Here is a 14398-nt window from a genome sequence, read left to right on the forward strand (position 1 = left end):
GTTGATTACAAATGAATAAATAAATCCTTAAATAAATGAAGAAATAAATTAAAGACATGCTAAAAATGTATTTTAATATATTTTTGTTATTTCATGGGGACATTTATGTATTTGATGAATTATTAATACTTTATTAATTACATTATTTCATTTTGAAGGAAAGGCTCTCCATAGTTCTTTGCTTTGTCTAAACCAGGCGGACACCGTGTTGGGGACCTGTTTTACTCTGGCTTTCTCAAGGACCCGGATGTGTGACGTTAATAAATAAATTTTGGAAGTGAAAGTAGTCAAACTGAATTTTGAATACAATAAAATACAGTTTCAAAGCAAATTAATGCAGATTCAAACCATGAAATTCAGGTTCAATTTAGTAAAATTCATTTTTAAACAAGTGTTTAATTTCAAACAATGTAAATTCAGATTCAATCTGAGCGATTCAAATTCAGTTTCTAATTGGCACACGTTACTTCCCATGGAAAACTCCCTGCGTATATGTCTCCGAGTATAAATAAGCTTTTAAGGTGTAAACCTAAGTTGACAACATGGAGCGTTCAAATGAATCATTTGCCGTGTTCAAATATCTGAAGAACGAAGGGACCCACCGTACGTGCACATTTTTCTATAGCAGCTCCTTTGATTTCTGACAAGAATAATAATAAACAAACATGTCTATACAAATGACAAAACCATTAACAACACAACGGTTGGAACTTTAATTTTTATACCACCAGATTTTTATTTAAAACTAATTTCTGGATCAGAGTCTGAAAGCAGATTTGTTCAGGTCGTCATCTCAGAGCCTTGTTGCAGACTTTAACCTTCCCTTCAGGTACGTGTGCATCCGTGGGGTTTTCATCCTGACCACAGAGTGCACGTCGCTGACCGTCACGCTGGTGGTGACGCTCCGCAAGTTCCTCAGCCTCATCTTCTCCATCCTTTACTTCCAAAACCCCTTCACCGCCTGGCACTGGCTGGGCACGGCAGTGGTGTTCGCGGGCACTCTGCTGTACACGGAGGTGTGGAGCAGCGTGAGCGCCGCCCTGCGGGGCGTCGACGGCAAGGACAAGAAGGCAGAGTGACGATGCAGATGGACCCAAACACCTGCCTCTGTGCTGGACTTGGATTGTTTTTAATTCTCTTGAAGTGGGTTTCATACTTGATCAAATATCCTGTTCAAGCCTTCACAGAAGGGATTGGGTGCTTATAATATTTAGGATTTTTTTTATAACAGTTTTCATAAAAACACCAGAATCGTGAGTTCAGGATTACAGATTAATTTGTAGCTATTAGTTTATTTTGAGTAAGTCTGCTGAATGTTTTTGCCTGATTGGAAAGTTACTTTTTCAACACTGTTGTATGTTTTCACTCCTTCAAAACATCACTGATGTTCAGAGAGCCCTAAAACGTTTTACACATGTTAAAAGTTTTGAATTGGCTATAAAAAGGGTTAACCTGAGCTACATCAAATGGTGCATTTTGACAGCGTTTACTTCCATAGTTTTCTTAATATATTGATGTGCAATCCTGAAATGCAGGTACGCATTCAACGTAAACAAAGCACTTTTAGCTCCATACTTTACTCAACAAAGTTGAGTGTAGATTTGTACCAACATATCACAATTTCTTTGGATTTTAAACAGCATACCAATTTTTGACCTAGTTTTAGTCACTTGGGTTGTTTCTGTAGGTAAACAGAAACAAGTAAATTATAATTTTTTTATGCTTTTTTAAAATTATTATTATTTAGGGACATTAATAATTGATATGGACACAATTAATGTGGACATTTTGGTTTTTTGACACCTTATTGAAATGAGTAACTTTAAAACAAGGTTGTATAATCTGAGTGTTGAGCTCAGAAACTGATCTGTTTAAAAAATAATAATTGTTCACGTTTTATGTTTTTTGGGGGGCTTTTTGCGTCATTTGCTGATGGAAACATTTTCTTCAGCACTTGTATCTCAGTAGCGTTCATTCAGATGGTGCAGTCGTGTGTTTAGGTATTTATTTTAGACAATCAGGTAATTAGTTCATGGTTACGGTTGTATAAATGACTTCACCTTTAGATTCAGACCTCAGCTGTAATGTCACAGTGTTTCAGGTGTGTTGAACCTGTTTTAGTCAAGAATAAAAACCAACACTCCCAGTGACCAAAACAACATAAAAGTCTGCTTTTTTTATTAAATTATTGTTGTTTTCTTGCTGATTGTTTCTGTGATGTGAAGTTTCAGCCCCCTCCACAGCTGGGACACTCTGTTCTCTCACAGCTCACTGGTTTTAACTCGGACTGGACCAATCCACCGAGGTGTAGTTCCAGCTCCACCCAATGGCAGCTGCTGTCACTCGCAGTCAGAGGTAGGAGCAGGCTCCTGCTGAAGTCTAGATTAAATAGTCTGACAGAAGATTGGCTTTTAGTTTGTGTGTCTGCAGCAGAGGAGGAGGATGGGGGGCAATAGCCCAAGTCACTTCTCTAAGGAAGAGGAGGGAGGAGGAATCACTTTTGTGAAGGGTATCCTGGTGAGTGAGTGAAAGCTCCCTGCACTGTCTGAGGAGGGGTTATTGCTGTCTGCATGTTTCATGTCCTGATTGTGTGATTTAAGCTCTGTGTTGTTTGTCAGCTTCACTCCTGTGATAAATGAGTTGTTACATTGATGGCCCTGAAGTTGGTTTCTGATTTGACATTCAGTAAAGATTTATTCTACTTAATTTTTTATTATTTGGAACATTTTATTCAGCTCTGACTTAAAATCTACACAGTTTAGACTCCAAACCTGGACTGCATTGTCCTATACTCAAATCAGAATCTGTAAAGTGCAGTTTGTTGTTGCTGAAAGCCTATATGCCACGGTCATTAATGACGTATTTCCGGTAAAATTCTTGCCACGCTCCTCCCTTCCGCTCCCTGCTCACTGCCTATGTTTTTAGTGTGAGCTCCTAGTACTAGTCCGTGAAAAAGTCACAAAAGTTAAAGCATCTGTGATCTACTGGTATAAAACCTGAGTTCTGTTGTGTGCCGTTGTGTCCACTGACCAGCAGATGATTGAGTAGTTCGTTTTTATCCATTTTCCTCTTGATGAGGAGGTGACAGCTGAGGATCATAGCATTTCAGGGAAAACTTATCTTTAAAAGCTCACGCTTACGTTTGTAATCGGCATTTCTAACCTGAGGATATTCAAGAGCCAGCATCAGAAATGAGAAGACGGAGGTTACAAAAGGGAAATGTACATTTATCCCCTTTTACTGCCAAGACCGAGAGGAAAGACCACCTCCACACACAGCAGCCGGTAAAGGTAGGTGTGTGTGTGCGCGTTTGTGTTATATGAAATGTTTTTATGCGACTTTGTCATGAGTTTTATGCAAAAGTAAAACCTTGTTAGAGTGTATATTACAGCGTAGACTAAAGCCGAGTGATAAGCGCCCCCCCCCCAAGCACCGAGCAGCAGAACCTTTGCCTGATAATCATTACATTTTCACTTCACAACGTCGGGGAAAACGATCCAAACCATACAAGTAGCCCATCAATTTAAAACCCAGACTCTGCTCTTTCCAACAATATATGTGTCACAACTCTTATGTGAAAAATTCACCGAACAAGCAGCCATGGAATAGTGAAAAAGGCTAAATTCTGGAACCATAAACACGAACGTCTTTCCTTTGTTTTTATGGCTTTAATCCACTTTGGAGTGATTTTTTTTCCCCCACTTGGCTGGACCTGTACGTCTCCTGTGTTGATGTTGGTACATGTAATATGCTAATTCTGTACTGTGGAGATCATTAAGAGTCGTTGTCGGGTGAAAATATCTTTCGCTAACACTGTATTGACCGTGAACCGGAAGTGGCATCAAGTGCTGGGCTGGATGTCTGTGGCATATAGACTACACCCCACTCCCCTCCACACTGGCTTACATTGAACTGGGTTCTGTTTGAAAACTGTATAAATCTGTTCAAAACTAAAATAGATTTATTTATTTTGTGAAAATTTAAACTCTTAAAACCTCTTCTAATTTATTTATACTAAAGCATGAATTCTTAAAACCCAGGTCTTAAACAGTGTAAATATTGTGTAGTTCATCAACTCGAACTGTTACGGCAACAACTTTACTTGAATTCTCACAAATAAAAATAAAATAAAGCTATCAAAAATAAACTTTTTATTGTTTTTTCCCCTATTACTATTGAATAACTTAGTCTTGGCGCAAGATTTATCCCATAAAAATGAGTCAAATACTAAAAGAATTTGTGTAATATCCCTTTAACAACTGACACAATAGTTAGCTGGAATTGTACACTAACTTCAGTGTCATGTTGTCACTGGCTGAAAATGAGACAAAAACAAGTTTGTTTTGCAAATTCTTATTTTTTTTCTCACATTAAAAACAAACTAATTGTAATTGAAATCAAGCAGTTCTTTGTGTTTTCTATAGAGAGCCATGTCATTCAAAATTAAATAAAAAATACTGTAATTAATAAAGTGTTGATTACAAATGAATAAATAAATCCTTAAATAAATGAAGAAATAAATTAAAGACATGCTAAAAATGTATTTTAATATATTTTTGTTTTATTTCTTGGGGACATCATTTTATTTGATGGAATATTTATTAATATTATTTAAAAAATTCATTTATTTAATTTTGAATGAAATTGCTCTCCTTAGTTTACATCTTATTTTAAAAGTCATGAAATGAATGAACTGCTTGACTTCATGAAACCAACTGAATCTGGTCCTGCTTGTTTATTTGAGCCTGATTTATTTATTTATTTATTCAGCTTCTTTGACTCTGAATTAAAGTTTAATTACTGAAGTAAAGTTGGTTTGACTGATCCTAATGTATGAAACACTCCTCTGGACCAGAAATAAAACAGAATTTAATTTTTAAAAAAACAACATTTGATGCATGTTTTTTTAATAACCGTAATGATGATTGTGGCCAGCAGGGGGCGCTCCTGACTTTAATCATGAAACTTTAATTCCATCAGCTGTCAGACAGAGTCATCAACCGGATGAAACGATCATCAGAGGTCAACAGTCCTCACATCCCACCAGAACCACAAACAGCAGCACCCTCTGCAGTTCCTGTCCAGCCTGGAGAACACCTCCCACCTCCTGCTGCTCCTCCTCCTCCTCCTCCTCAGGAAACCAGACCCACACCACCACCAGTAAAACCTGCTCATCCTGTAAAACCCATCCCTCTTTCCCTTCCAGTGAAGTTTCCTTCTCTTCCTTCAGCTTCAGTGGAATCAGCAGAGCAAACCCCTCCTCCTGCTGCAGTTTCTGAATCTGTTCCTTCACCTCCTGGTGTAAAATCAGACGTCTCACCTTCAGCAACAACCTTTGAACCTGCTGCTGAGTCTGCAGCCTCATCACCTCCACCAGCTGAACCAGTCCCATCCTCTCCTGTCGATTCTGCTCCAGCTGAAGCTCTCACCGAGCCTGTGCTCTCCTCCGTGGCTGAAGAGGACCCTCCAGCTGTGGATTCAGGGACCCCTCCACCTCTTCTGCTCGCTGCAGCGGCAGACCTTGATGCAGCTGCGCCCTGTTGGAGTGAAAAGCTGTTGGTTGTTCCCTCTGATGCAGCTGTGAACGAGACAAGTGCTGAGGGGCCGAGCATCACACACCTACCTCCTGAGGATGAAAGCCCTGCTGGTGCTGCAGGACCACCACCTGCTGCAGGTGGGTGTCCATCAAAGACACGTCCTTTGTTCATTCAGGTAGTTACAGTGGCTGTGATTAGCAGGACATTCATTTTAAGAGGCTTTTTTTTTTCTTGAGTGTTGTCCCCCAACTCAAAAAAGAATAAAAATAACTTATTGCTTTAGTGTGAAATGATTAGTGCAAATTGATTAACAATAAATAAAAATTACAGGCACAGAGATTGCATATGGCCTGCCTTTATGAGATTTTAAACTAAAATCCTTTTATTAATGGAAAATATAGAAGTTGTAGCTATTTTAGTCAAATCTTGAAAATACGTTTACAGTAACATGAGCTATTCAACTGAAATGCTCCGGGGGGCACGTTTACTCAAAGCCACCTCAGGGGCTGGACATCGCTGGTGTTCTATAGAATTCAGGACATCGTGGGAAAATTATTTTTGTTGCATTGAATTATAAATTTAAAATTTATAATTGATTGTTGGATTAATTTTAAAACCAAAATGTTTTTGTTTTTTTCGGGGGCAGGCCAGACGGAAGTCACCATCCAGGCTACAGGCCACCAGTTGAAAAGTTCTGGTATGTGTTTTATTAGGGTTCTTAGTATGTTGGGTGTGACTCTCAGCTACTACCACACTGAATGTTAGCTCGATTGAAAGTGACTGAGTTACAGTCGTTCTTGTGAAGACTAAAGTCAGTTAGCTGTGGCGGCCATCTCGAACTGGATTTACTCTTGAAGTTATTCATTTGTAGTTGTCCAGTTTCTAAGAGCTTTGTTAAACGTGCAATATTATGTGTTTCTCAGGAATATATTCAAATTCTATACCATAATAAAGTATCTGTGTCACCTTCAGTTGTTATTAAAATTGTGTTTTTATGTTTAAATAGAAAATAAACTTGACTTCTCATCATATCTGTTTCTAAATGCCTTGAAATTGGCCTCTGTCTCTTGAAGAACCTCCTTCTGCCTCTGTCCCACCCATTTCAGCACAGGGCTGGGTAGGTGTGTGTGCTCTGTGACGAGGAAGCTCGGCTTGGAGACACAGCCCAGAGGAGGAGCTAGTCCCAAAAGGCGGTTCTAGTCCCAACTGGTTGTTTTTGCTCCCCTGCCTGTTTGCCTCAGGACACTACAGGATTTCTCAAACATGCATGAATGAGTCAAAGCAAGACTCTGGGCATGTTTTTGATGAGAGGATAACATTATAACATGATATATCATCATATAATGATAGATTTTATATATATATATATATATATATATATATATATATATATTGCCCCTTTAAAATCTATCCGCTGGCTCACGAGCTATTTTGCTAACAGACAATCAAATGTGCACACAGACAGTAAAAAACGTTATCACTCACATTTTCCCTTTCAGCCGTGAGAAACAATCAGAACAAGAATGTTTCTAAAACGCTGCATCAATGTTAACCAAAATATGTCGTTTGTGCAAACAGAAGAGAAACCCTTCGAGGTGCAGTTTGCAGGTCAGGAAATGTAACTTTATTTTTATAAACACAAAGTTATTGTCTTATGTTAGCAGCTTTGCCCGTGTGTCCTGAATCAGTGGAGGAGGAGCTGAGGCAGAAGATCAAGGAGGAGCTGCAGAGAAGCCTGGAGGAGGAGATGAAGCAGAAGAGACAGAAGCTCCAGCAGCAGTAAGACTCACCGTCTCCTCTCTTCTTCATCTTTAGCATCATTTTGTTGATTGTTTGATCCGTTTGTAACGGGAACTGTTCGACGTCTACTGATCAGTTGAAGAACTGACCGAGCTGTTTGTGCCTGTGAAGGTTGGAGGAGGTCAGGCTTCAGGCTCAGGTGGAGCAGCAGGTGAGCAGGACGCTGAAGGCGGAGCCAGCGGAGGAAGAGAAAATGAAGACAGAGGATGAGACGCTCATGGTGCAGCTTTATGTAAGAAGATTAAAAACACTTGTTTGTGCTTATGTCCTAACTATATATTCATTTATTATTTTTTGTCTTTTTTTTCCCTGTTTGTTCAGTGGATGGAGCTGAAGGTAGGACAGGAGTGACTGTTTGACTCCTCCTGTTTCTGTTTTCTTTTTATCTGCTCGTGTTAGTTTTTCAAAATGTTCTCGAAGCACAGGAGCACTGCGTGTTTTGTACAATCTGAACAGTCTGCCCCTGTCCTGGCATCATTAAATCACACTCAGGCTCAGCAGCTGGAGGAGAGAGAGAAGCAGATGAAGGAGCGAGATGTTATCTTCAAGGAACACTCTGCAAAGCGTGAAGCAAAGGTAGCTGACACCTTCACCTTTGTCAAATTTACAGGCGAAGTCATGGAGTTTTAAAGAAAAAAATCTTTCAAATTAAAATAATTTGCATCATTTTTGTCACCCGAGAGGCAGCAGTATATATGCCTGTGTGTTTGTTTGTAGTGTTAGCAAAATATCTAAGAAACTTCAAAATGTCAGCTTGTTGAACTTAGCCAACATGCAAATTGCAAATTTCAAAGATACTGAACTAAAGTTTGGTGTGGTAGTAGCTGAGAGTCCTTCTACAGCAGTCTTTCACAATATATATGGAGCATAAAACTTTTTCACAGCTCTGTCTTTAAAGGGCCTATATTATGTGTTTCTCAGGAATATATTTAAATACTATACCATAATAAAGTATCTATGCCGCCTTTAGCTGTTATTAAAATGCTGTTTTATGTTTAAATAGAAAATAAACTTATCATCTCATCACTTCCTCTTCTAAACGCCTTAAAATTGGCCTCTGTCTCTTTAAGAACCACCTTCTGCTTCTGTCCCGTCAATTTCAGTCGGGGGGGTTTCATGCGTGTGCTATGATGCAGTTTACTTGGCATCTGAAAATACATTTCCTCAAAGGTATTTTGAATCTGAAAAGAGCTTCACTGAGTGAGAAGTAGCGTTGAGAGCAGCAGACAGTTTAAGTTTCACTTTCACTTTTTCTCTGTTACTGCAGAGAGCCTGCAGGAGTCATGGGCGGGGCGTGTGGGGTGGGGGGAGGGGAGGTGTGCTCCGTGATGAGGAAGTTCGGCTTAAAGACACGTCCCAGGGGCGTTTCTGGTCCCAAAAGGCGTTTCTGGTCCCCACCTGTCGTTTTGCTCCTTGGCATGGCTTCCTAAAACCGCTGCAGGATTTCTTAAACACGCATTAATGTGTCAAAGCAAGGCTTTGGACATGTTTTTTTTTTTATGAGTATAACATTATAACATGATATAAAACTCAAAAAGTTGATTTTACATGATATTGCCCCTTTAAACAAAATAAGATGACCTTGGTCTGAAACTCGAGCATGAAAGACGGTGGGTGATTTGAATTCCCTTGCAGAATGCTGAAAATTTAATTATTTCAGAAGTCAAGTTTAATCAGATTAATGGAGGTCAAAATCCTGAGGCTTGTCTGAGCATTGTCTTGCAGTTTTTGTGTAAAAACATGAACAAAAAAAACAACTTTTCTTTGCAGAATATTGGTAAAACAAATATATCATCAGGACTGTCAGAGCAGAGAGAGGATTTCTTCATTAAAAAAAACACTCAAAGCTTTTATAGAAAAAATTTCTGAGGCTCAGGTCAGCAGAACAAAAGTGAGAATCGTTAAAAAAAAGCAATCTGAGCTCTGATACAAGATTTTCTTTAAAAAAGAACAAGTAAACCAAAGTCCTGCTGACATGATCCCTTATACTGGTGGTCTCCGGATAAATAGTGTCGTCCTGAAGATATATGAGAACACAAAGACTGATAAACATTCCTGACGTCAATGAAATGTTGATGAGTTGTACTGGAATAAATCTGCTCCTCCTCAGCTTTGAACAAACATGAAGGTTCACTGATGCTGTCATCAACGCTGAACCCCCGAACTAAAAGTAATTCAACTTATTTAGTTTATATGATTCATTGGGTCGTGTATAGAATCCACATTATAATTGGTTCAGTTACTGTTTGTTGTAATATTGGTGCACATGTTAAATTTTAAAATATAAGTAAAAACGGTGGCAAATATAAAAACGATCTTCACCTAAAGGTTTCAAACTAACAGTTTTAGCTAATAGAAACCACATTAAAAACTGTAAACATAACATTTATTTCTATAAAAGCATCTGTCATCTCAAACTCTGAAATATTTTCATGCCTCACACAAAGTTTTCTCATTCTATATTTAATTCTCAGTTTTAATTGGAGTGAAGATGGATGAATTGTGATGTTTTCATATCATTCACTTGAGCTTTTTTTGCCATTTTATCCACTGAGGGGCAGTAAGACTCAACATTAATCACTCAGCAGTTTTTTTTACTAATGTTTTATGTTAAAGATAATTTGTTTGTTTTAACTTGTAGTTTTCAGAGTTTTGCAGAGTGTCTGCAGAGAACTTCCAGAGAGGCAAAGAAGAGACTCAGAGGCGTTTTGCGTAAGTTAACATCATGGTATACTTTTTATTTTATGTAAAACGAGTCCTAGTCAGTGCAAATACAAATTACACCAACTTAATTGCATTTTCTACAAGAATGCAGTGTGAATGCTGAGTGGAGGTGCTGAAATTTGCTGAACGAGCTGAAACTGAGCTGAAAGCTAAATGTAACAAAATGTTTTGCTGCAAGCTGCTAACTTAAAGATAAATGTAATAAAACACTAGCAAGCAAAAATCTGCTGAACATAAAAAGAAAAATGCTAGCTAAAAGTGACACAAAAAGCTAAAAGTAACAAAAAGCTATGTTTTTTAACTAAAATTAGTGATAAAATTAGCATCAGTTGTGTTAGCATTAGCCATAGCAGAACTAGTAGCTATTAGTAGATCTAACATTAGCAGTAGCAATATTAGCAAAAGTACGTTTCAGAGAACAATGTTTTAAAGAATTTGAAGACATCTCAATGTAATTTAATCAGAAAACATTTTATTAGTAAAAGTAAAGTTCTTGAAAAGTCTAAAAGTTACAAAAACAACAAGTCATAGCACCAATCGCTTGGTGAGCTGAACGTTTCATATGAATTGTTCAAATAACACAATGTATGTGGAAGTACTTAGATGCCAACAAACGTACGGCGGGAAAAAAACACAGGAAAACATTTGTCTGATGTTTTGCCTTTGTGTCCTCCTCCTCCTCAGGCGTTTTAACACTCAGCCGGTGTGTGGACATCTGCAGGCTCAGGTACTGAAATGCTACAAGGAAAACCCAGGAAAAACTTTGACTTGCTCGGGAATCGCATCGGCCTACATGCAGTGTGTGGACAACGCCAAGAAAGTGCACATTAAAACTTAAACTGGAACTTTACAGCTCGATCCATTAATCACAGATAATATTTTTACTGTGACAGCTGCTCAGCGGAGGGTTAAAGTGACGTTTTTACTGCTGCAGCAGAGACTCTAATACAACTTGTTTATGAACCTGAAGCTGTGCCATGAACCCACAGATCTGTGAGCGTACCTGGTTTTGATACCTTTTTAGGACTGTTTCTAGTATTACCTTGTCAGGACCAATTTTTTTTTTTTTCAGAGACCAAAGTCTGGTCCTAATATGGTGGAATGCCAAAAGTATTGAGTTTAGGTTAGGGTTAGTTAAGTATTGGTGTGGTTAGGTTCAGGATTAGGCTAGAGAAATGAAAGTCAATACACAGTCCTAATAAGGACAGAAAAAAAACTTGTGTGGTGTAGGTGTAAAGTATTTATACTGAATAATTCAGTGTGCCTTAAAACAATGAAAACCAACAAATGGAGTGTAGATTTAGAAAAGAAATGTGCAAAATAAAATTTGAGATGTTCAAAGTTCAGCAATAAAGTTTGATATGTAATATTGTAAAGTGCTCAGTAGTAAATGGTCCATATTTCTATAGCAACTAAATTCAACATAGGACTTTAAAGTTTTTTTTTTCACTCATTCACTTTTACTGTGCTTTCTATACGTTCACACTACATACAGCACACAATATCCTCACCCATGCACAGTTAAGTCTATTGGGGTTAATGAGGGTTATGGGGTCTTGCTCTGCAAGGGATTGAACCCTTGACCCTCTGATTGGTAGATGACCGCCGTTACTGTAAGACGTCTGGATATTGTTTTTTACAGAAATGGTTCTGCTCTTTTGCAGAAGTGAATACCTGTCTTAGACAGCTCTTTCAACAGTCCCACACTGGAGAAACCAAGGCTAAAGGCCCCCACTTACTCGGGCGTACTTCGCTTCGCAGAGATAATTTTTTTACGTCCGCGGTGTCGCGAGTTCACGTCGAACTGTTTTGGATGCGACACCAAGCTGATAAAGTTGAGAATCTGTGTCATTTGTGGACGAAATGGAGTCAAATTTTGAAGAGTGTCTCATGGAGGAGATTAGAAAACCTTATGGCACGTCACTGAAGGAATCTAAAGACTTTCAGCGACCAACAAATTTGTGGGAGGAAATAGCTCAGATCCTGGGTAAGAAGTTTTTTCTTTTGCTGTTTTAAAGCTAAAATGCAAACTCTCTTCCTCCTCGTCCTTGACATCATGACTGAAATTTCAAGAAATTAAAGAATTTGTCAGGCAGTCAGTACATTCGAGTATGAAGTCTCAAACATTTGTGGACAGTACACACAGAGTCTGCGCAGCTCATTGACCGCACACAGTACGCCCAAGTATGTGGGAGCCAGTATCTCACCGGGGCTACGACTGTTGGAGACTAGTCTGCTAACACCGTTCGCAATGGTTAGTCACTAAAATATTTCTAAATGTTTGCTGTGATTCTCAGTTTCTTTGTGTGAGTCACAGACACTTTAATTTTGGTCATGGTACTTGAATTTTGAACATCGTGTGTAACTGGTCACAACTTTGTGATGGCAGAGAGGTGACCTCTGAGCAGCTTCTGCTGAGAGAATGTGCTGGCCGAGGCTGTGGGAAAATACAGCAAGCGCTGCAACTATTGGAGTAAAAATGATAAAGTCATAAAATAAATCTTATAAAGATAATAAAAATGGAGATTGGACAGTGTTGGGGTACGTTCTTGTCCGTTGTAAATGGTGCTGACCTCTTTGAGAGCAATTTGCAAATTAGTGCTTCTCCTCAGTTAATAACAGAAACAACAGATCTTTTTTTCTTCAACGTCTTCATCACCTTCAAATAAACATCCACTCTGACAGTTAGGCTGTGTGTGATGATTCAGATTGCACCAGATATGCTGCAACAGGAGGATTTATCAGATTTAAACCCCTCAAAAAATCGAAATCGATCAGTAAAACCATCATTGTGAATGAATACTTAGATTCATTTTAAGAAGGCTATGTAACTGTTAGCTCAAATTTGATCAGAATGAAACTCGGCTTCTTCAAACTCTTTCATTTAGCTATCTACAACAGGTAAGATATTATTTCATGATATTTCTAAAATCCTCGTTTAAAAAAATCTGATCTCCCCCTTAAAATAAATATAAAATTAGTAACAATTAATAGTTTCACAAGTTTAAAACATGTCATACGTTTTAACACATGTACATAACCCCACCACAGGTTTTCAGCCAACAACTTCATCGGCATCGTCAGATAGCAGACAAGTTATTAGATTAGGAAGAAGACGGGATTGACAGTAAAGCATCCTCATCCTCCTGACAAACCAACTTCAGCCCACCGGTTTATACAGTTGACTGCTTTCTTGAACTTTGAATGACTGTTCTTCACAGAAATATGAAACATCAGCATCATCGTGAAAGTGGAAGGAAAATGAGGGAGGACATCAAGATGCATGATTTTAAACAAAATAAATCACTGTGTAAAAATTTGCTAAAAAAAAGTTTATTACATTTTTCATGTAGTTGTTTTATAAGCTTGAAAAAAGAGTAAAATTGTGCTCGTTTGGTTTGCTAATTATCAAATTGCTTGAATCTGTTAGTCAAAACTGCAGTTCTGAAGGTTTGATAGATTTTCAATTTATATTAAATAATATAATTTAAAGACCTCAATCAGCCAAAGATTAATCAATCAAATTTTCATCAGATGTCAAAGGAACCTCTGATTGTGCCACTGAAACAAGTGTTTGTTCATGGCCATACAGGGAAACAGTCCATTTAATCCCTCACTCATTTTCTGGAAACAAAAACAAGGATTAAAACCCAAAGTGAAGCTGTGGTCTTCAGCCCTCAGCTTGACGTCAGGGTCAGCCACAGAGGAAGTGGTGGCCAGAGGTTAGGCACAACTTTCTGCTTGTGTGCACAACAACAACTACAATGTCCTTTGAATAAAAAAAACAGCACTGATCTGTGTTTGTGCTTCATTTTGGAATATTATCCTTACTGATGCGCTCTTTTCCTATCACTGAGCATGTGTGTGAGTGTTCTAGTAAAATATTTCATGAACCACTGGACGGTTCTGAATGAAACTCTAAGAAAATAAATAATTGGACGTACACCTACAGTTCTTCAACTCAACAATGGCTACAGCTCAGTTTTACAGATAATGAGCTAATGTTTGGTGTGTCGAGAGTCATCCCAGACACATGCTCCAAGCTCTAACTGACCACAGAATATTTGGTTTAATTTTTTTAAATAAATTTTGGAGTTCAGCCCATGCAAGATGGTCACCACAGCTAGTCAGTCTTGGCAATTTGGTGTGGTAGTAGCTGAAAGTCATCTCCATCACATGCACTTGCAGTTCTTTTAACTCTACTGAATCTCTAGACTAGTTTATTAAAATTATTCGTTCAGAAGATTTGTTCACCAACTCATTCAGTTCATTCGTGAGAGAGAGAGAGAGAGAGAGAGAGAGAGAGAGAGAGAGAGAGAGAGAGAGAGAGAGAGAGA

At 38.3% G+C, this 14398-nt stretch overlaps 2 protein-coding genes across 2 annotated transcripts in view; both read left to right on the forward strand.

Moving 5' to 3' along the window:
• Positions 1-1562, forward strand: part of slc35b4 (solute carrier family 35 member B4) — a 6896-nt gene extending 5334 nt beyond the window's left edge. Inside the window, exon 10 of the mRNA XM_014017129.1 lies at positions 830-1562. Within this exon, the coding sequence (XP_013872583.1) occupies positions 830-1079 (250 nt within the window). The 3' untranslated portion in view covers positions 1080-1562. The remainder of the gene's footprint in view (positions 1-829) is intronic.
• Positions 1563-2246: 684 nt separating this feature from the next.
• On the forward strand, positions 2247-11437 carry LOC106523635 (formin-like protein 3). The gene is made up of 9 exons (XM_014017128.1): positions 2247-2517; positions 4981-5674; positions 6184-6234; positions 7199-7316; positions 7449-7569; positions 7659-7673; positions 7830-7913; positions 9979-10049; positions 10746-11437. Exons 1-9 carry the CDS (start codon positions 2443-2445, stop codon positions 10897-10899), a joined length of 1383 nt encoding a protein of 460 aa, XP_013872582.1. The 5' UTR covers positions 2247-2442; the 3' UTR covers positions 10900-11437.
• The last annotated feature ends 2961 nt before the right edge of the window (positions 11438-14398 follow it).

Source organism: Austrofundulus limnaeus, unplaced genomic scaffold (assembly GCF_001266775.1).
Source record: "Austrofundulus limnaeus strain Quisiro unplaced genomic scaffold, Austrofundulus_limnaeus-1.0 Scaffold162, whole genome shotgun sequence".
NCBI classification, from domain to species: Eukaryota; Metazoa; Chordata; class Actinopteri; order Cyprinodontiformes; family Rivulidae; genus Austrofundulus; species Austrofundulus limnaeus.